This window comes from Rhopalosiphum maidis, chromosome 3 (assembly GCF_003676215.2).
Source record: "Rhopalosiphum maidis isolate BTI-1 chromosome 3, ASM367621v3, whole genome shotgun sequence".
NCBI classification, from domain to species: Eukaryota; Metazoa; Arthropoda; class Insecta; order Hemiptera; family Aphididae; genus Rhopalosiphum; species Rhopalosiphum maidis.
The window spans coordinates 74,041,415-74,065,092 of record NC_040879.1 but is presented as its reverse complement, the minus strand read 5'-3'; the positions used below and the strand labels follow the sequence as shown (position 1 = coordinate 74,065,092).

The 23,678-nt window shown below is 27.1% G+C and overlaps 1 protein-coding gene and 1 pseudogene across 1 annotated transcript; one reads left to right on the top strand and one right to left on the bottom strand.

Moving 5' to 3' along the window:
- The first annotated feature begins 16,382 nt into the window (after positions 1–16,382).
- Positions 16,383–17,452, top strand: LOC113558991 (annotated as a pseudogene).
- A 1,687-nt stretch (positions 17,453–19,139) lies between these two features.
- LOC113558370 (zinc finger BED domain-containing protein 5-like) lies at positions 19,140–20,300 on the bottom strand. The gene has a single exon (XM_026963826.1). It carries the CDS (start codon positions 20,298–20,300, stop codon positions 19,140–19,142), a length of 1,161 nt encoding a protein of 386 aa, XP_026819627.1.
- Between the last annotated feature and the right edge of the window lie 3,378 nt (positions 20,301–23,678).

Here is a 23,678-nt window from a genome sequence, read left to right as displayed (position 1 = left end):
ACAGTGCTTTGAATTTAATGCACATTTCTATGTTTTTTTGCTAAAATTTGTTTTGTTTTATTTATAATTTAAATACGAAGTCTAATTTTGCATATTAATAAATTAGGACATATGAATGCATATTTTCGTGATTTTTTCATAGTTATGCTATTTTTCTTAATATCTATATTTTTTCGGTCATCCGATAAAACTTTTATTTTTAGATGGGTATTAAACTTAAATTGTTACCCAATGATAAAATCATTATTGATCTGATATCTAAAAATCCGTAATCCGTATAAAAATTCGTAATCTTAGATAAAATAGGACTTTATAACCAATTGAAAGATAGTATATAAATAAAAGTCTAAAATACATTAAGTAAGAGGACTTCGCACCCGTATGTGTTGTCTCCGTCTTACACACGTACGACAAAGACAAAACGCGTTTACGCAGTCTGAGTAGAACTCACTCAATTTTGGTTCTAGAGTACATGTATACCTATTATAAAATTAAAATATGACAATATTTTGGAGGGCAAGACGCTGAGTTTTAAAAAAAAAAAATGAAAGGATTAAAATGTTATTTAAACATTTTGAAATTTTCGCTAATCTAAACGATTATAATGAATGTTATATTGGAAAAAATGGAAAAAATCAGTCTTAGCCTCCGAAATATTGTCATATTTTAATTTTATAATAGATTTATTTATTCTAGAACCAAAATTGAGCGAGTTCTACTCAGACTGCGTAAACACGTTTTGTCTTTGTCGTACGTGGTACGTGTGTAAGACAAAGACAATACACGCGGGTACGACGCGCGACGTCCTCTTAATTTTAATTATTTTTATAAATCATTAATTTCAACTTTTTTAATACCAACAAATTTTGCATATTTTTGCATGTTTCGGAACTTTTCAGTGCATATTTTACCTTTTTTAGTGCATAAATGCTAAAATGCATACCTACATATTTAATACTATTTTAGCGAATTAAATTCACAGCCGTGCTTATTATATATTAATAAAGGACTTATGAATAATATTTAGTTAAATTTTACCTCGTTACTATCGCCCGGTACCTCTGGTATGTTAATCGTGAATGATTATTTGTATGAAATGTAAATGTTAGTAAACGCTATATGGTTGCGGGGATATCTAGCACAATATAATAACAGTATCGTTAGACCGAAAAATTATAAGCGCAATCTTATGCTTAAAGTTAAAATACACATTACAGTATAATCTGTATAGTGTATACGTCTTGTATAGATTGGTCTGATGTCAATAATTTTTATTTATTTTTGTTATAAAGAAGAAGAATTTTTACACGGCACATCATTGGACTCTGATTTTTGATTTTACATTGCTAAAAACAATAATATCAAACAATTATAAACTTGTAAAAAATGATGGTGGAATTCAAACTTTTATTGTAGTATTTAGAAAATAAATCTCCAATAAGTCCTAAAAGAAAGCGTGAGAATTTTTTCTGTACAATTGTATTGGTATGGTTTTGAGCAAAAAACAGGTCGAGGCTTAATTAATTTTATTTTTGTGTGATTGCACAGATTGTAATAAAATAGTTAACAAATAAAAATAAAAATTAATAAGTTAAACCCTTAAACGTGTAAACAAATAAGAACATTATATAGATAATAATTAAAATGAGCATAAAATAATATAAATATAATATTATATTTTCCATATTAAAAAATACGAATACATTTTTTTTTTACTGAACTTACTTTATTTGTAACGTAAGCGTCTATAAATTATATAAACATAAAAGGTAGGCAGGTAAGTACCCCTTCGTTTTACATTAGGTCACTTAAATTACTATGATACAGTGTGTGTATTACATTTTAATTCAATGCTATATAATTGTATACGAATAATGATTCTGACAGTATCTCGCCCTATATCACTAGCTAAGAATATTTCGTGATATTTTACAAGTGATACAAGGTGTAGTAATCTGATTGTATTACATTATTATTTTTATTATTTTAATTTATTACCTTGAGCTGATTACAATATTATTTTCGTGTCTTCGTATCTATTAGTTTTATGACCCATAGTATAGTATTCTTAGAATAATATTATATAAATTTTTATTATTAAATTACGTATATAGGTAGTTGGTGTTGGTAAACACGAAATAAAAACTTAGAGATGAATTTCCTGTTTACCATGACACGTGCCTATATTTCGAGGGACTACGCCTATATTTGTTTAGTATAAAAAAGGTTGTGGTAGTATTAAGAATTTAGACATAGTTGAGCCTCAATCACGCATAGGTCGGTGGTGTTGTTCTATACTTAACAACCTATCGGGCTAATTTTTTACATACATTGTCTCAGTGAATAGACGACTTTCAACTTAAACTTATAAACATGTTGTTTATTTACTACAAACTTCCTACGCTTACTGAAGAAGACCTACGACAAAGTGGACTTCGTCGTTAAATCGTACTGAGCCATCTTCACCGAGACCAGCTCACTACAAAGATGAGGCACGTACATCGTAATCATTACTATTTGATGAATCTACATTGAGGGGTTCTTAAAACATCCTTAATAATTTGTTATTTTTTTTTTTTTTTAGCGAAAAACGATCATGGTGAAAACGGATACACCCTGTCAATGGCTTGGATGGAAAAATGGCATCGTGGGATGGGTACCCCCCCCCCCCCGCCCCGTCACGCATTGGACATGGCAACGACGGGATGTTTGTCGGTATGGTACGCGATAGGCCGGTCTCAGTTTGTGGAGTGTTGAGGTAATAAAATTGAAAAGTAAAAATAAAAAAACCTTAAAAACTCAACACATTAATTACAAATGTGAATGTTATCACATGATTCGTTAACACAAGAACTGTCAAATAACACCAAAAGTTCGCATGCCATAAAATTAATAAAGATAGCATAATGCCGCTATATCGGCGTATAGAATAAAACCATATTTAAATTAAACTAAAATACAAAAAAATAATGTACAACTTATAAAATAAAAAAAATTGAATTATAATATAATAACAACCAAATTATAATAGATATAATTTTGTAAAAAGTTCATTTAATAATATTTTATTTTCATTTATTTTAACTTATTCGTTATAATTTTATTAGATTTAATTTACGCCTTATGGCTTATACTATTTTATTTTATAACATACATTTTATACCGACAACAATGATTTTTGTTGTATGCATTAATTGTTATTATTTTTATTATAGATAGTTCTATTCAATTTAAATAAAATATATTGTATTTTGTATTTAAAAAATAAAAATAAATTATGTGCGGAGTTTCAGTGTTTAAAACAAAACCTTGTATGCGGAGTTGGGGTAATATTTTACAAAATGACCACGATGCACGCGCAGTTACGGTGCACTGGCGGAACAGCCGTGGTAAAAAGAAACGGGTGTCAGCGTCGTGACGGTTACCGCAAGGGAGCGAGATCGACGGCGACTTGTCTCCCCGTCCCGCCTATGCCTTTTTCGGTATGCGTGTGGTGAGGTGGCAGGCGGGAGAGTCGACGATGTCGCGCAGTCGTTACCCGTCGTGGTGGTGGTTCGAGACAGCGTAGACCAGGGGTCGCCAACCAGTCGAACGCAATCGACTGGTCTATCTTTCTAGGAATACATGTCGATCGTTATAAAAATTAATTTTACCATTATCGGTCGATCGCGTAATAAATAATCGGATAATGCGAATTGCTATATTGTATTCTAAGAATTTACCATTGTCGGTAAATAAAATGGCTTGAAGATCTTGCATTTTTAGTAGATATTACTGAATAAATTAATTTCCTAAATTTAGAGTTACAAGAAAAAGAAAAAGAAATTATTAATATGATATCAGATGTTCCAGCGTTTTCTAGTAAATTAGCATATTGGGAAAATAAAATGAAAAATGATGATGTCCAGAATTTCCCTACGCTTCAAGAAACAATAATTAATTATTCTGAAAATATTTGTGATCCTACAAACCACATAAATATAATTAAACATTTACTTTCGGAATTTAAAATAAAATTCAATGACTAAAATACTTGAGTCAGTTGCGCAGTTTATATCAAATCCATTTTCTAGGATTTTGAGACACAGTTTTGGAAACACGCAAGTACTCAAAAATACCCAAATCTACAAAGCATTGCCCTTCGTAAAATTTCATTTTTTGGTTCAACTTGGTTATGCGAGTCAACATTTTCGAGTATGAAATACTTAAAGAACAAACATCGGTCAAAAATTACAAACAGTAATTTGGATTCAAGTAAACAAGCAGCTATTTCTAATTATATATCAGAATTTTCAAAACTTGCAGAAGAAAACCAATGTCAGTTATCACATTAATAAATTAAATTTTTTTGTTTACTTTTTCTCGTATATTATTATTATTTGAAGAAACACCTTTTTTTTTTTGCTCACTAGATCACTATAGTCTTAAAATTTCAAAAGTAGCTCACTTGTTTGAAAAGGTTGGCGACCCCTGGCGTAGACCGTTCGCTGGGGTGCAGGTACTTTGTATTGGCTGCTGTTGCGACATTGCGTACCGTGCACATTTAATCGAATCCAGATTCCAATTAAACCTATAATTTTGGGGTTCGTAACCCACAAAATGTGACCCAAACGCAAATGAACAAAATAATTACATTTCCAACAACCCATAAAGGCATAAACCCGATTAAATTTTTAGAATAATAAAATGTATTTATTAAAATTAATTATTAGTTAATATAGAGCTCACGCATACCATATACCACTCGCAATCAACAGCTTATATTATTCATGTATCCTCTGGTAAACAATTTAAAATATTTCACTCGATTTTTAAAAACGCTTCAATTAAAAATTAAAACGACTTATGATAAATTCATATCACAATCTGTATATTTTAAAAGTATAATTATCATAAATCCCATTTAATATAAGTTTATTAAACGGTAAAAAATAATTATCTTAAATGATAAACAACGTCGTAATCATTGAACTATAATATGATACCATATAATTCAATGGTCGTAAACTCATAATTTGTTACGATAAAATACGATACGATAATAATTATATTCAATTGAACTCGATCATTATTATTTTTTAAATATAAAAATACTATGTACTTGAAAACTAAATAATATAACAAGCGTCAAACTTTAAATTGAAACTTACAGTGCAACGGTTATCGTAATAATATCGTATCAGATAATAAAATTTATTTTCGGCGTTAATGAGCCACTAATAAAAATAGACAATTTGCACTTTTGGTATCATCGATAATGTTAATTTCAAAAAGTAATATCTTAAATCTTAGAATAATTATTACCTTATATCACCTACAATAATGAATATTTCTTATGAAATAAAATAAAAATACACAATATCGATATAAATATATAATAGATTGAATTTTTTATGTACAATACATAACAATATAATGTAAAATAAACCAATTAAAAAATGACGTAAAAAAAAAAATTATAAATTATGTGCAAATACATATTATTAGTTAATAAAGTAATAAATATATACAAAAAAAATTTAAAATTATTATTGAAGAGCATTTTTATATAATGTGGGTATTAAATTTATTGACGACTACTTTTATTTATAAATAATATGATAGTAAGTGGTAAGTATATAATTTTAAGTATAATTATGTCACAAATTGCAATTTACTGTTACTTTTAATTAGTGATAATACTATTTAGTATTATTATATCTTTACTTTAAAAAAATATATTAAATTGTTGGTAAAATATAAACTGTGTTTTACAATATTACTTAACGAACCATTTATAAATATTAATTGTAGGCGCAAAAGTACAGTACCTAACGCGAATTACGTCGCTAACGCAATTTATTAAAAAATGTAAATTTAGCTGACTTGCTGACTTGATTCGCAATTTGTGTATGCCTAAATAATAAATATACACATAAATATAATGCAATATATATTATTTAGGTAAGGTTGTAAGAAACATCTGTACATACTTTTATCGTGGTGTTACATTTAAAAACCATCCCAAACGTTTTATGTGATCACGGCTTATTGTGAGCATAAAAATACTCCAAAATACATGTGGAAGGGTACCTACTGCGAGCATATCATTTTGTAGTAAACACAGAGATAAATCACCTTCTGGTTACAACACAATAGTAATATATAGTTTCAGCGCGCTCTTTTCGGTTTTCAAACAGACGGCTGAAGCCGAGTTTAAGTTGCGCCAAGGACATCGCCATCGTACACTCGGATAATATACTGTCTTCGTGTCTTACTATAACGTACGTCGTACACCATAACAAATTAGAATTCAGCAGAATCGATTTTCTGCTGTTATCTTTGATATTAGAGTTAATTGGCCTATCATCAAACTTAAAGGTAAGAATATTATCAAGCTGGAATCAAGCAGGTTTTTATTGATATTTTAATTTTAAACTGAGTTATAGCTATGTAAAATATTTAGAATTTAAAATGTTCATATAACTTACTTTAAAATTAAAATAATAAAAGCCTATAATACATGATGCACTAGATAATATTCTTTCCTTTAAATGTGATAATAGGTCGATTGACTCTAATATCAAAGCTAACAGGATAAAATAGATTCTGCTGAACACAAATTTTCTATATTGGCATATTCTTTGTTAGTAAAACGGAGAAAACACATGCACGTATGATGTCCAATAAAAGTTGTATTATTATAGAATAATATTATTCTTCTCCGATCAAAATAACAATATACTTTTTTTCATTAATATTTATTTGGTTTTTATATTATTATTATTATTATTATTATTATTATATACCAGTTTAATGATTTTGTATATAATACATGATGGTAATACAATTTCGACACAATATATGATTTACGTATAGGTATACGGCACACCTCGGGGTGGGCTACAGAAATTTTGATCGGAAGAAGTTGGTACAGAGCTACATTACAATGTTTAAAAATGGCTCTACACTATATAACAAGGGTGGCCAGCAAGAAGCGGAGACTGTCAATAATATAGTTGGCCCATAAGGTGTGAAAATCTATTTAAACACAAATTGTTTTTTACTTGGCGAGTTTACGAAAATATTATCTCATATAATAAATTAATGATCTCTTATCGATTAATATAATTACAATTTACAATCACGCAGTAATTTAATTTACAACTGTTAATATTACGATAACTTGTACGTCAAGTGACTTAGAGTGAAGAGATACTGTAAAGTTTATAGTGCGTTGATCAATTTCTATTTAAAATTCAAAATGAAAATCATTTTTAGTAAAAAAAAAATAGTAACAACAAATTTTAGAAATTAAAAATTAAAATTATTCTTCCAACCGTCGAGTAATATTTGTTAAACATTTTTTTTTAAATAATTATCAAACAAGTCAGTGTGTGGCGTACAGAGTTTTGAGAGCATATGCTTAATTGAACAAACGTATATATTCACACTTCCACCCGTTATTTTTTTATTACAAAATATTTGTTTAAAAATATAACGTGTTCAGAACGTTCATATTATAATAATAAGTAATGCTCTCGAACGAGCAGCTGTCGACGGACCGCCAACTGCGAATAATGGATGGGGTTGCGGATCGCAAAACAGTGCATTTTCTCGGCCATTGTTTCGCTTTGGGTGGGCGTTATTCTATCATTTTCAACGATAAGAACACTGTCACTTAAAACAAACAAAACGGCATCGAAACATTATTTTAGAGCAAAACTATTTTCATAAAATGTATAGAAAACAATATTAAAGAGGGAACCTCATTGAGTTTTTTTAAATTAAGTATTAAAAAATGTAAAAAAAAAAAAAAAATGTAAAATAAAATGTTTGTTCCTTTATTAATATTGAGTCGTGTATTTAGGTTGATAGAAAACCACGTTGAGGATTCCTCCGAAATATTGTTCTATATAACATGTATTATAAGTGTTTTTACTCTAAAATCACGTTTTAATGGTTTTTTGTTTGTTTTGCGTAAACATGTTTATGACGTTACATTTAATTTTTCATTCTTATCATGTGCTGCCACCTGCACTACGACAAAATGTAAATTTCAACCACGACCGTCTAGCCCGATCGTGAGTCGTGCCGACAACAGATGTTTCCAGATATAAATATTATGACCATTATTATAGACTCTCATACTTTCATTCATCATATATTCATATTCTATCACTGGTTGACTAGATAATTCATTTGATTGTGTTAAATCATTTCTATAAAATAATTACCACGGATGAGTTTGCGCCCGGGTGTATATATATTATTTAAATTATTTTTTTATGCCGTAGTACTCCGCCACTACCACCAATCTACACACACACACACACAACATATTATTTGTTTATTTTTATTATTATCTTATTTTTGTTTCATTATTATTGTGATGTTAGCTTTAATATTAGAGTAAATTTACCCATTATCAAATTTAAAGGTAAGAATATTATCTAGACAATGAGATATGCTTTGATTGATATTATCATTTTAAAGTGAGTTATGAACATTTTAGAGTTGTAAAATTTTACATAGCTATAACTCACTTTAAAATGATAATATCAATCAAAGCATATCTCATTGTCTAGATAATATTCTTACCTTTAAATTATAATTGGAAAAAGATCTAGAAAATCAAGACTGTCAAATTTTAATAAATGTAAATTGTTTTATTACGAATATACAAATATAGAAAACCGTTTTTTCGTTTTATAATTTTTTAATTTCTTACTTACTATGGACTCGGGAAACGAATTTATTGATACTGAACTATTGATAAGTGAAATTGAGAATGAAAATGCAATGTGGAACATTCAAACTGCTGAATATAGCTTGAGAAATTCGAATTCAAAGGCCTGGGAAAATATAAGTAAAATATTTTACAAAAATGTTGGCGATAAACTAACAATTGCAGAAAAATAACATTGGTAAGTACACTGTACATAAACTATATATCTATTACTCATTTTTTTTATATATACCATCATTTTTACAGTTTTATTTATGTACTTGGGAACTGACGCTTATAATTTCAAAATCTAATTTAATTTCCATTGTAACCAGTTAGGTATGTCTCATGAATTATAATTATACCTATCAAAAAAATGTTTTAATAAACCATGTAAATCACTATCGTAAAAAGATTATAATTATAATTTGTATTTTTTATATATTATATATTATATTAATAAATAAGACTAAATTAATCAAAAGTTAATAGTGAAATCACTCTCACAAAAAAAATATAATATTATAAACTATAATATATATTATAGAGATATAGATAAATTTAATATATACAATTTACATGATAAAAATAATTACTAAACATCAATTTATAATAATATATAATATAGTTTACTACATTTTCGAATTTTGCCACGGTATAGCTCCGATATCATTTTCGAAATACGTAGAAAAATGATCACGAATAGTGTTTTCTACTACGCCACCTTACACATTTTCCTGCTGATGTAAACTATTTAATTCGCAGTCGGTCGTGTTTTAAGGAAATTAATATAGGCAATATAACATGATGACACTAAAGTGACTTGTAAGTGTGTGCAATGTAAACGAACATAAGTATGTGTGAGTCTAATCTTTAATTGTTTTCAGACAATATTTCTTAGAAACTATCCTTCATCAACACCAAACATCGTAAACAATGAACAAATTATGCGGGCCATAAAATATTGTTGTAAATAGTAGATTATTTTACCATTTTACTATTTTTTATTATAGTATATGTATACCTGTAAACATATAGACTATACACTTTTATATAATTACCCAATCATTCCATCGTTTACATTTGTTCAGACTACAACTAGTAGCATTCACTGTTTACTGTATTTTTTGTTGGTTTTTTTCATTTAAATACCACATTCAAACACGAATATCGGAAAACATATGTATAAAGAGCTAATATAAAGGTACATATAACCAATTAAATAATATATATATATGATTTGAACAATATAGTTAACGTTATTAAACTCACATAAATATACATAGTATTATGATTTGTAGGTGAGAAATGTTAGAAAAAAAATAATGCAATCTAAGTATAAAGACCAAATCAAAATATTTATACATTTGAATTACAAATTCTTATATGCAATTATTGCAATTACACAAACGTAATCTGGTTAGTCACGCAGACGTCGGTTTCGATCAATTCTTGAGTCTATTAACTCTGGTAACATCGATTCAAAATAAAATTTTTCTAATGATAATTTAATTTTAGTTTCAAAAAAACTATCATCTCTTAAAATTCTTTGGTATATTATACCTGTAAAGTGTAAAAATAAAAAATTACATTAATTATTACCAATATTAAATTGTATAATTTAAACATTATAAATTACCTTTAGATGACCATATTATAAAATAACAAAACAATTTTTGAGTTATTTGTAATTGACTCATAATTTGAAAATAATATTTGTCACTTGGTTTTAATTAAAAATTTCATTGACTGTCTAGAGTTGCAAACTTTAATTACCCAGTTTCTATAGCTTTTTTTGGAGTTAAATGTTTGACTGAAGAGGGACATTTTATTTCAACTATACCGTTAGTATCTATTAGTACATCAGGACTAGCTGCTAAGTATGGTAGTTGTTCATGAATGAAAAGACCAGAATCTTGAATTTTAAATCCTAATAATTTTTCAAACTCTGTCTTCATGTTCAAAGTTGTAGCCGTCTTGTTCTCGTACAAAATTATGAAATATACAATAAGCAGGTATTCATTTGTTGGTGAAATATCTTATAATTATAAAAAATATAATATTATATACTGTAATGATTTTATTATATTTTATATGTATTATAATATTTTACATATTGTCTGGTTGCGTTATCACCAAATACTTACTATTATCAAATTTTTTATCAATATTTTATTTATTGATTGATGCATCTTTATCGACGTATACACTTTTTTATTATATTCATTCTCTCACCCGCCAAGTTCGGTGCGTACGGTGTATTATTATATTATAAACATTTAAAAAATTAAATTTGAGCAAAAGTATTTAATCAAAAAAATGTTTACATGATAAAAGGTACTAGACAACATTTGTAACTGTGCTAAAAATAATATAATTAAATATTACAAAAACTATTGAAACAAAATGATTAGGAAAAGTTTCTAACTGAAAAATCAATAAAAATCAATAAATCTTTATATTATAAAAACATCAAACTTCACTTTCGAGACATTTTGCCTTATTGTTTATAAATTTTCTGAAAAAACTATAAAAAGTAGAAAAACTTATCAAAAAGCAAAAAAAAATTAGAACATCTGGAAATAAGCATTTTTTATTAAAAAATCGTTGAAAAAAGCAAAAAAACACTTTCAAATTTCATAATTGAACGTGTTGTAACGTGACATAACAACAGCCTGGCTGCCCAAATATTATTCACCAGTTCCGTCCATATTGTTAACGCAGAGTTATCACTTGCGAGCGCAAATTGCTGTTTTTTGTATATACTATCGTGTGTGCGCAAATCGTCACCTTATTATATCCCAATTTTGTGTGCGCGAATCGCCACTAATTATTATAATTATTTTGTGTGCTTGAATCGCCACTACTATAAATTATATTGCGAGTGCGTGCGATTCGCTACTTAAATATATTGTTAACTCAAATCGCCATTTATTATACATATTATTGCGTGTACGTAAATCGTTACTTTAATATTATATCCTGTATTCGTGTACGCGCGGCAATCACTATAATTATTTTATATTAGTATTATATTTATTGCAATGTGTCAGGTGTCTATGTAGTTATTATATTATATTTTTGGATAGGTAGCAGCTGGCCAGCCGAGCACCGTCTTTATTGTGAGTTATTTTAATATTGTTATTTTTTACCATCATTGGCATCATTGGTGGTGCCAAATCAGCAATTTATTATACTATTATTTTATCTGTTGGGCCAAAAGGATAGTTTTAAACAATGATATTGAATTGAGTCCATGCTACTTTTATGTATTTGAATTGAGTCCAGCTTATTATCTCAATATCTTAGAATTGAGTCCGTATAAATGAAATGCCATAACTACCTACACAGTAAAATTCGCTCAAAATCAAATGCTTCATTTCATTCGGGAAATCCAAATATTTTTATTCTTGTGGACACTATTTTGGAAATACACTCTGATAAAAATATAAAATTAAAAAGCCAAGCAAAAATACCATAAAAAGAAACATTTATACGGGAGCGGACAAACAAATATATAAATAAGCAAATTTGGAGAATTGACTTTTTCAAGTCTGTATCATTTAATTTTTTAACAGCCACTGTTTAATTATTAACATTATTATAAAACACGTAATATATGCAGACAGTTAAATATGTATAAAAATTGGAGGATAAACTGTAATTACTACACATCATACGGTGAACAAATATCTTTACCGGTCATCTAGTACGTGGGCGACACGGAACAATTCAGCAGTGGAAATAATGAGACAAAAACTAACAGACAAATTACATTCTTAATACAAAATACTTGAAAACAATTTACAGTTAAAAATTACATACAAATACGAACGTAAAACTGCAAAATGATATGAAATTTAAACATTTAATAGATGATAAGAGGTGATAAATTTGATAAGCCATAAAAGATAGTACAAATCTACCAGAATGTTTTGTTCAATTTGAATGTAATATAAATGAATCTAATGAATACACTTGCACAATAACTTATAACTGCTGTTTTTAACATAGTAAGACATAACCATTCTTCAAAAATAATTCTGATTTGAACACTGTTGTGTCAAATTATTATTGAATAAAAGTACCGTAAAACATCTATTAAGACTAGACTATTTAAATTACAACACTTTGGGTGATGGTTTTATTAAAACGTTGTAAAGAAACAAACGTAGCATATATACAATGATCAATGCAGCTAAGGCCAATTTTAAGAATTAAAATTACATGCTTAAGGTGTTTACAAATCCTTTATTAAGATTTTATACAAATTTAAATTGTTGTACTACTATTAATTTACTATCAATTACATTCAATAACCATTACACGTACATTGCATAAAACCATTGTTATAATCGGAATCTTCTAGTCCATTTTCATTGTACGATGTTGAAGCTTTCCCAAATGGTATACATGGTCACACATCACCATGCCTTGAATGATCTGCCGTACTACTGCCCTCTAAAAATAAAGTAGTCAGTAAAATATGTATAATGGTTAGAGAAATAACTATAATGATATGCAATAAAAGATAATATTAATCTACCAGAATGTTTTATGGAATAATTCTATAAAAATAGTTAACATAAATAATAATAAAACATATAAATAAATATGAAAGAAAAACTTAGCTTTTATTTTAATTCATATCAAAGAATTATAAATATATTTTATAGCTAATTATTATTTATAGTAATAATTATATGAAATAAATGCATTGTTGTTGGTGGAGTAAGTTTTAATTTGATGCACATCCTGTTCAGAAATAAATATATACATTTAGGAATTACCTATATTAATTTGAAAATAAAATGTTAAACAAGATGTTATTGCAAAGATTAAATATATTTTTTTTTTTAATTTTAGTTTATTATCTAAAATATATTAGTATATAATATTATTTTATATTACATCTGAATAATATAAAAAAAAAAAAAAAAATTGGTTGTAAATAATTTTTACAATAATTTTATTTTTCATATATTTTCCATTTATATCATAATTAGAATGATTTAATCTGTTTTTGTGCGTTGGCTGCTTGATATTTATTATACTTACATGTTTTTTGGTGGAATGACGATTACATTTTTTTTATTAAATTGTAAACAGTAAGCATCATTTAACATATCTGACCTTAACAGGTATATCCTAATATCAATCATTCACTATGCTGCTGGACTCATAAGAAGATATAATGGCAATTGGTAACTTCACAACGATCTACAGTTAAAAATACAAAAAATAAGAAACAAAGAATCTATAAAAAAATATTTAAAAAAATAGTATATAGTATATAAATATTTCATAAGATTGTAAAATATTTATTTATATAACTTATAATAAAAGGATAATCTTTTTTTTATGATTATATTTCTTTTTATAGCATTAGTTTAGTTTGATATGCCTTGGACAACATGTCTTTTCATCCCATGCCATACAAGTTCAAAGATAAATATTTATGATCAAAAATGACAGATTTTCATAAAATATCAGGTAGATTTTGGGTATTTATGTTATACCTAAAATTATACTGCTAGAAATAATCACAATAGTTATAATTTAAAAATAAAAAGCATTTCGGAGCAAATATCACAAAATTGAATAGGTATGTTGAGTTAACTATCCGAGAAGAAAGTTGATTTTTTTTGGAAATTTTTCATTTACAAATTGTTTGATATCAGTTACGAAATACGTATAATGATAGTTTAATATTTTTACACATGTTTGAAATGTAAATGTTATTAAATAACATTATCATATATATATGTTACCGGCAGTATGTGTAATTCAGTCATTGCATATAATGTCTAGGTATTTTATAAAATTCATAAAATTACCAGGCAAATTATATAATACACATAATCCCTAGTTTTTATATATAATGCCTAATTAAAGAAAGGTAATAATATTATGTTATCGCTTAAATTAGAAATACCAGTGTAGTAAGTTAGTAGTTTTAAGTTCACTTAAAAAGCGTTCACGCTCAGTCCTTAAAAAAAGAACTTGTTCACGTTCTTTAAAAAGATAAACGCATTTATGGGTCGTTCATTTAATTTTTTTAATTATTTTTATGAATCGTCAACCTGCAGTAAATATAGAAAACCATAAACATATACGACTCAACTCAAAAATAAAAATACATATCGTTCACTAAATATGAACGTGAAAGCTTGAACGTGCGTTCATGAATGACGTTTTTTTCCAAACACCGAGAAATACCCATAGATATTGACGAAGATAACCGATTTTATATTTCCCAATTATTATTGTAATATGTTTCATTTGTCGATGGCGTTATTCAATATTTAAACTTGTGTTCAAATTATTTTCAGTTCAGTTAATAATGTATATGTGTAAAGTGTTCAGTGTAAAACTTAAGTTAACAATTTTTATAATGGAACAGTTTTATACAGAATTAAATATATTAAAGGCAAATTTAGGTAAAAACAACACATTATTAACCGATAACCGATATGATGAGTTGGTAGAAAAAATTTTAATGCTAAAATGTATGAAAACGAAAAAAGAACCTCATGATTTTTGGTTGCTAAAAAGGTCAGTAAATAAGTGTTAATTCATTTTAGATTCTAAGTGGAACAATATGTATAAAATTTAATTAATATTTTTTGGTGTAATATTTGGTAAAACAAATAAGTGTAGATTACTATATTTTTATGGCTGAGGTTTGAGCATTTAATGCAAGACTCTTCATAATTAGGGAGCGGATGTTTATGCATTTATCATATTTTTTAATAATATCTAAATTAAAGATAGAAAGATAGAAATTTGTTTCATCACTTAAAGAATTCAAATTTAACAATTTAATTTTGCATATATTTTGTTCGATTTTTACTTGTTTGATTATATTTCTATATTCATAATATGGCATATGTTTATACTTTATAGTGCAGTATTGCATGCATATTTTTTAAAAAAATAATAATAATAATACATTTTATTTTATTTTTTAATTATTTATTAATAATTTATTATTTTTAATTTTTAATAAATAAAAAATGTTATTAATACATATTTTTATACTTTATAGTGCATTATTGCATACATATTTTTAAATATTTTAGAGCATAAACATCCGCTCCCTACAGCCATAAGTATTTATTACTAAAACTCAAAAATATTAAAAATATTATTTAATTTTTTTTTTACGTTAAATTTAGACCAAATAATATTCAAATGTTATATTAATATATAATATATTATTATATATGTAATATTTTATGAACCTATAAATTATTATTATTATTATAATTAATAATTAACTACAATAAATAAAATAAAATTTTAATTTTAATTTAGATATGACATATTAATAGTACAAGATAATAGGAAACTAATTTTTCCTGTCAATGAAAATGAAAATATCCTGTGTTATATTCGTGAAAGTGAGTTGTATGATGTACTAAAAAATACTCATTCCTCAATTGGTCACGGTGGACGAGATCGTATGATTAAAGAACTTTCCAACAAGTATAAAAATATAGCTCGAAGTGTAATAGAATTATTTTTGATCTTATGCAAACCTTGTCAACAAAAGCAAAAGGGAATTAAAAAAGGTGTAGTTGTTAAGCTAATGTTTTTTAACAAATTTAATTCACGATGCCAAGTGGATCTTATTGATTTCCAATCGCACCCTGACGGTAAATATCGATTTAGAATGGTCTATCAGGACCACCTGACAAAATTTGTCATATTGAAAACTTTAGAATTCAAACGAACTGAATTAGTTGCTTATAATATTATAGATATTTTTACACTAATTGGGGCCCCTAGTGTTTTACAGTCCGATAATGGTAGGGAATTTGCTAATCAAATTGTTTCAAGCCTCAAAGATCTTTGGCCTGAATTTAAAATAGTACATGGCAAGCCCAGGCATAGCCAGAGCCGGGGTAGTGTGGAACGTGCTAACCAAGACATAGAAAATATGCTAACTACATGGATGCAAGAACAAAATACTTCACAATGGAGTTAAGGTCTCCGTTTCATTCAGCTAATGAAGAATAGAGCTTATCATTCAGGTATCAAAACTACTCCCTATGAAGCATTATTTGGATGCACAATTAAAATCGGATTAAATACGTTAAATTTACCTAAAGAAGTCGTAGAAAATATTGAAACAGAAGAAGATTTAACAGCAATTACAGAAAGTGAAACAACTACAAATATTATTGAATTAGAGGATCCAAGTACAAAAATTAAATCAAATAACGAAAATGCTCTTAACTTACGAAAAAATGCAACAAAAAATTTAGAAATTCAGGCTGATAAAATGAAAAAACTTTTTCCAGTTGAGATTGGTTCAACAGTTCGGATACCAGTACCGGATGTTGATAAAGGCCGTTTAGATACTCGCAATATACTAGCAGTTGTAACCGAGGTACATATTAAAAATATTTTAAACTAGTTTTTTTTTTATTATTAATTGTGTATTTTTTAAAAGATTACAGATGATGGTTTCTATCGACTGGTACCAAGAATAGAACTTTAAGACAAGTATATGCTAGGTCACAGTTCACTGTTTGTCAAAAAAAACTATTACATTTAGATGAGGTACTAGCTGAAGAGATAGCATTGCGATCTGTTGCTAGTCAACAATCAACAGGCAGTGGGCAAGGATTTACAAAATGTACATGTAAAACAAGATGCCAAAGTAAAAAATGTTTGTGTGTTGAAAATAAAGTATTGTGTAACTCTCGTTGTCATTCTAGCCTAACATGTTGTAACTAATAGTATATATCATAATTTAAAATGTTATAATGTTAATATAGTATAGTATTATAAAATTAATCACAATTATTTTAATACTTTGCCTAAATATGTTTAGGTGTTCTATAAAATGTCTAGGAAATATGTATAACGCATAGACATTTTAAGCTAAGATTATTTTTTTAAATGATTTGCCTAAAATCAACCGGTGTTTTATATAATACCTAGACATTATGTGTAATGATTGTATTACACATAATGCCGGTGACATATATATATTGTATGAAATTGTGAGGAAATATAAACATTATTGTTATACAATCTAGTAGAATTAAAGTTCAATGAACTTATTTCATTCCCAAAATATTAGAAAGTGTATTTTAGACATCCTAAAATTGTAAATATATTTTACCTAATATATTAAATTATTTTAAAAAATAAACTAGTGAGCGTTAAGTATAACTGTGAAAATATAGTATTCATTGTTTTATTGTATCTATACACGATAGGCTATTCTGAGTATAGGATAGCTGTTAATAAATAATAATTAAGAATTCATTTAAAATTACTTAATATTGGGCAATGGTGAAAACTTTGAAAATTGGTAGGTATGAGGTTTTTGACTTGCCAATTCCAGGAGTGGACTTGTAAATTCTTGCTAATTATAACGAGTGTTTTAATACCAGTTTTGAAAGTTTCGGACAAAAAGTAAGGGCTGCATGAAGTTAGCCCTTATTTGGTTCCACTCCTAATAACTTCTTTGTTATAGACTTGCAAATTCTGGGACCGGATTTGCAAATTCTTGCTAATTACTTGCAAAATTTTGGCACTATGCAAAACTTGTTTTATATAAGTGTAAGGGCCAACTTCACGAACGTTAATAATTAGTGTTGTGTTTCAAACAAATATTGGTATTCTCATAAACTGTAATGTCTAATTTATTTTCTTAAATGAAAATGTAATTTTATGTCCTAATCTGTAGCCTATTGTGTGTGTGTGTGTGTGTGTCATTACACATCGATTCAAAATATCGATTAAGCTGCCGCTGTCGTTGAGAATATTTTTTCGACAAAGAATATCTATAGGTCAGTATATAAAATATCGTAGATTTAAAACGACGTTTTACATAATTTAGCAGCAGTTTATTTTTATTTTTTTATTAATACCAGGGAATTTTCAAGACATAAAAAAAACGAAAATGAATTAATTACATAAAATCATAATGATATACTTGAAATATAAGTTTAATATTATTTATTTTTATTATTATTTTTAATTTATCATATTCGATGTTTAGTGTCGAAGAGCAACCAGTTACAGTGGATTTAAACGAGACATTTAGGCTAATAGATGAAATAATTAGAGACACAATGTAAAGAACTTTAATATATTATACCTATAATTCTTTTTAATTCATAGTATTTGGTGTTTAGACGTGAAGAGCAAGTATCGTCACCATCACTGCAGTAATTTAGAATTAATTAATGCAGCGTTTCTTAAACTTTTTTATCCGTGGAACCCTTTTTGACGTCCACTTTTATCGTGGAACCCCTACTTTGTTTTCTAGCTTTTAAGCTTTTTGTTAGGATTATTTGCAAAAAAAATATAATTATTTCATATACTTATATTGTGTTAAAGTTACTTAATTAAAAAATATGTTAAAAAAAATAATAAAAATTGTATATAATTTTACTTTAACAATAATTACTTAATGAGATGCGTGAAATTGCTTTTTATTTTGTAAAATATTCTTAATATTGGGCTTTATTGATGAAAGTTGTAATAACATATTAGGTTCGGCATCAAGTCTGTTGCGGTATTTTGTTTTTGTCGATACATAGGTAGAGAACCCCGTTTCACACATATACGTGGTTGCAAATGGTAAAAGTGCCAACACGGCCTTTTGTGACAATTGAGGATATTCATCTTTTGAACTGCACCAAAATTCTGCTAATGGCATTGATTTAAATTTTTCTTGCAGCGATGAATCAGATGTAAATTCAATAAAGGTTTCATATTCTTTTGCTGACATGGCTGGAGGTCGTGTATTGACAATAAATGGATTTTTAATCCACAGTTCATTTTTATATTTCACCTGTTGGTCATTTGGAAAATAATGGTTGAATCCTTCACTCAATCCAGTGAGGTGCTGAATAATTTCCTCAATGAAAACTTCATTAATTTCGACCTCTTCCTCTTTCGAAAAGCATTTAATTGTAGGAAAGCAATCAAACTCGTTGGAGCTCATACAAATTTTCCAAAAATCTAACTTTTTCTTAAAAGCATGAATTTTTTCGTGTGCAGTAAAAACATTTACGTGTCTGCTTTGAAGTGTGAAATTAAGCTCATTGATCTTTGTAAAAATATCACTTAAATAGGCGACTTTAAGTAGCCACATTTGATCAAGAAATCGATCTTTTAATTCGAAATTGTGTTCCAAAAAAAAAGCACGTACCTCGTCCCTTAATTCAAAAATACAAGTTAGTATCTTTCCTCGAGATAACCACCTGACCTCGGTATGTAAGAGAAGAGAAGTATGTACACTTCCCATGTCCTCACATAGGATTTTGAATAAACGATTTTGAAGAGGCCGAGATTTTATGAAGTTTATGATTTTTACTGGAGCCATAGAGCTATTTGGGAGAACTTTGCTGCAAATAACGCACTGAGGATTATCATTATTATTCATAAATCCTAATGATATGTAACTTTCATCATACTTTCTACATTTTTTAAAATATTTTGGGGTGATTTCATTTGTATCATTCTCATTATTACTATGGTTATCAATATGACTTGAGTTCACCGCAAAATATTCAGGTTCTTGAGAGGAACGTTTTAGAGTTCCTTTTTTAAGCCATCTCTCCATATTGCAAATAAAATAACAAAACCAACTTTGAGACAAACAATAAAATTATAACACACTGCACTCAAATATAACGCACAGGTCACAATACACGCGGTAGACTGTCGCGTTGTATTGAAACGTTGAAACGTTATTTTATTCGTTTATCTGTTTTTCAGAAATTCAAGCTATCGCGGACGGCCGTGACCAATCAGTATTTTTATTAACGACACACAAATATTATTTATGAATAGTACTAGTACCTATGTTACTCATATGCTTATCGTTATCAACGGTCGTTTCTCTTAAGTTCACGCTATCGCGGACGATCATAACCAATTAGTATTTTTATCAACGACGTTCAAATATTATTTCTGTATACAAACTGTATAACTGTATAAGCAGTATAATAACACATTATATTATAGAAGTATAGAGGTTAGACTGTTAGAGTATAGAGATAGACTATTCCATATGACATATTATACATTATTATTTAATATACAAACATTCTTTAGTTAGACATTTTTAAGTAATTTTCTTGAAAATTTTGAAAAAAATTACTTAAGCTTCGCGGAACCCTGAAGTGATCTCCGCGGAACACAGTTTAAGAAACGCTGAATTAATGCAACCGGGTGGTATCCGAGATGAATAACCACATAATATACACGACTCTGTATCAACTGACGACGAATTTATAGTGTAAAATATTTTTATTTTTATTCTTATGACATTGAAAATATTTTTTACTAATGAAGACGACGGTGAATGTGACAAAGGAATGTCTAGAATATTTTCGCCGGATCTCGACTTTATTAATGTGTTTTTGTTATTGATAACGAGTCATAAATTTAAACTTTTTATTACTAAAATATATACTGTTTTAATTTTGTAATATATCATACTTTTTTATTTTATGTTTGAACCGACGGCACCGTGGGAACTGCTTTCGGATTAGTTTCACGAAAACAAAAAATATATATTACACTTACAATTAATCAGACTGCGTTTTTAATAAAAACTTTTCGTCTTGCTCATAATCTTCGCCCCTAAGTAACCAACCCAACACTTCAGCTTAGGACACATATTTTATCATTAGATTCTGTATCTTAACCGTTCCACATAGTTTCAAATGTCTGCAAAAATATATACAACTAAGCACGTGGATCTTGGAATGCTCTAATTATATGAAGATGCACATCACGGGATCGAATACTCATATCAAAATCATGGTTGGCGGGTGAACAAAGTCCTCCAAGGAAACATTCAACGATTTAATAAAAAATATATTAGGTGTTACTATTAAATACAAGAAGAATATATTATTACATAACAGGTTATAAAAAAAGATTTAGATTTTGATTTAATAATCAGGTTTAGTTTAGGGATTGGTTTAATAACCAATATCTATCACATTTTATTTGGTATCTAAAATAAATCCAAATATCTAGTTAAAATACAATAAGAACAATAAAGAATACCAGCCATAATAGTAAACTTAAGTAACAAAAAAATTTTAAATATTACAAAAATGATTTATTTATTTACTTATATTATTAAAATATTCATTGGTTGTAATAAAAATAAAAATAAAACAACTTATTAAATTTTCCATTTTTAGAGAATAAATTTTAAGAAAGAAATAGTTCTTTAAATGTATTTATATTTACATATTTCGGTAGAAACTATACTTAATAATTGTTGAATTAAAACAATTTATAATTTTACAAAATATTCAATACTTTAGTTAATTTAATTTTAAAAGATTATAGCAAAAAAAAGTTATTATCCCACATTTTTGTATTGGATAATTTATATACTTTACTTTGGACATAATATTGACTGCATTAACAATATTACTAGACTTTCTTAAAGAAATTATAGTTTCTAACGCACTATGAATATTTTCTGGTTGAGTTGTATTGGTTATCAGTCTTTGATTAGTTATATATAACTGTAGAAGCATTTCAATCTCATTAATAATTTTTTTATACATAAATGTCATTTCATCGAGTTAGATTGTCTAATTAAAAAAAACCAGAATATGTTAAAATTAAAAAATAAATTTAAAACTGTATACATATTTTAATAAAAAAAAAAGTTACGGTTTTATCATATTTTTCAGCTACAACCAGTAAGTTATCTATAATTATAGTAGTTGCAATTGAAGGCTGCAAATATAGTAAAAAGTTAATAAAATATTATAAAAAATCATTGTGTGAGACATTTATACCTAAACTTATTCTAGATGTTAAAAAATATTTGTGGTTAGATGATGTACATGTCATCACTTTTCTGGAAAAAAAAATTAACTTCTATCAAAAAACCAATATGGATTTACACCTGATATTGACACAGAGGACGCTCAGTTTATTTATTACTAATTAAATAATGGTAGTAAGTAATAGCTATATTCTTGGACCTGGCTAAAGCTTTTGATACTGTGAATCATAAAATTATACTACAAGTATTACCTAGTTTTGGAATAACAAATTCTAGTCTTAAATATTTTAATAGTTACCTAATAAATAAAAAAAACAAATAATGTTATAGCTTAAGAAGATATTATTAAATACGGTGTTTCGCAAGTAGTGAATTGGGATCTATTTTGGTTATATTATATAAGTATTAATTCGGTCTGTAATATTTATACTGATATTATGGTTGTTACATATACAGATGATACTTGGTTACTTTTCTCGGACAAATTCTGGACAGGAGTTTATTATAAAGCTATGGACAGAAACCTAACATTAAATAAAGATAAAAAAATGTTTATGGCCTTTTCTTTTAATAAAACTTCAATGAATTGTAATTTAATAATAATAATACTTAGGTGCACTAACAATAATAAAAAGAAATCGCAATATACCTGCATGTTAAATAATAAAAAGTTTCAAGAATTATATACTTAAGTATCTACATACACTTAATTTAGTAAATAAGTAACATATTAATTAAAAAGTTTAAAAATATGATACTTAAACAATCAATTCTTATAATATATTTTTCTTTGTATTAAACGATTTATCAATATGGTTTATTAATGGGTGGACTAGGTGACGGTATCTTAATAGATACAATTAAATTAAAAGAAAATAGTAAGAATCAGTTTGAATAAGTATATTCCAGAAGTGTCGATCTTTTAAAATTATAAGGATTTGGGTATTTTATTAGTAACATCGCTTTAAAAATAAAAAATAAATATTATGTTTATATTTAAACAATCAATCAAAGGAAAGAAAAGTACACTTTTTGAAAATAAATCATGATTGTCCGTTTTTATAAAAGCTGACCTATATCATCTGCTATATCTCAGCATTTGTTAGTGACTCTATAATAGATAATACAAACAACAATTAGTAAATAATTAATTAAAATACTAAAATTATAAAATTAAAC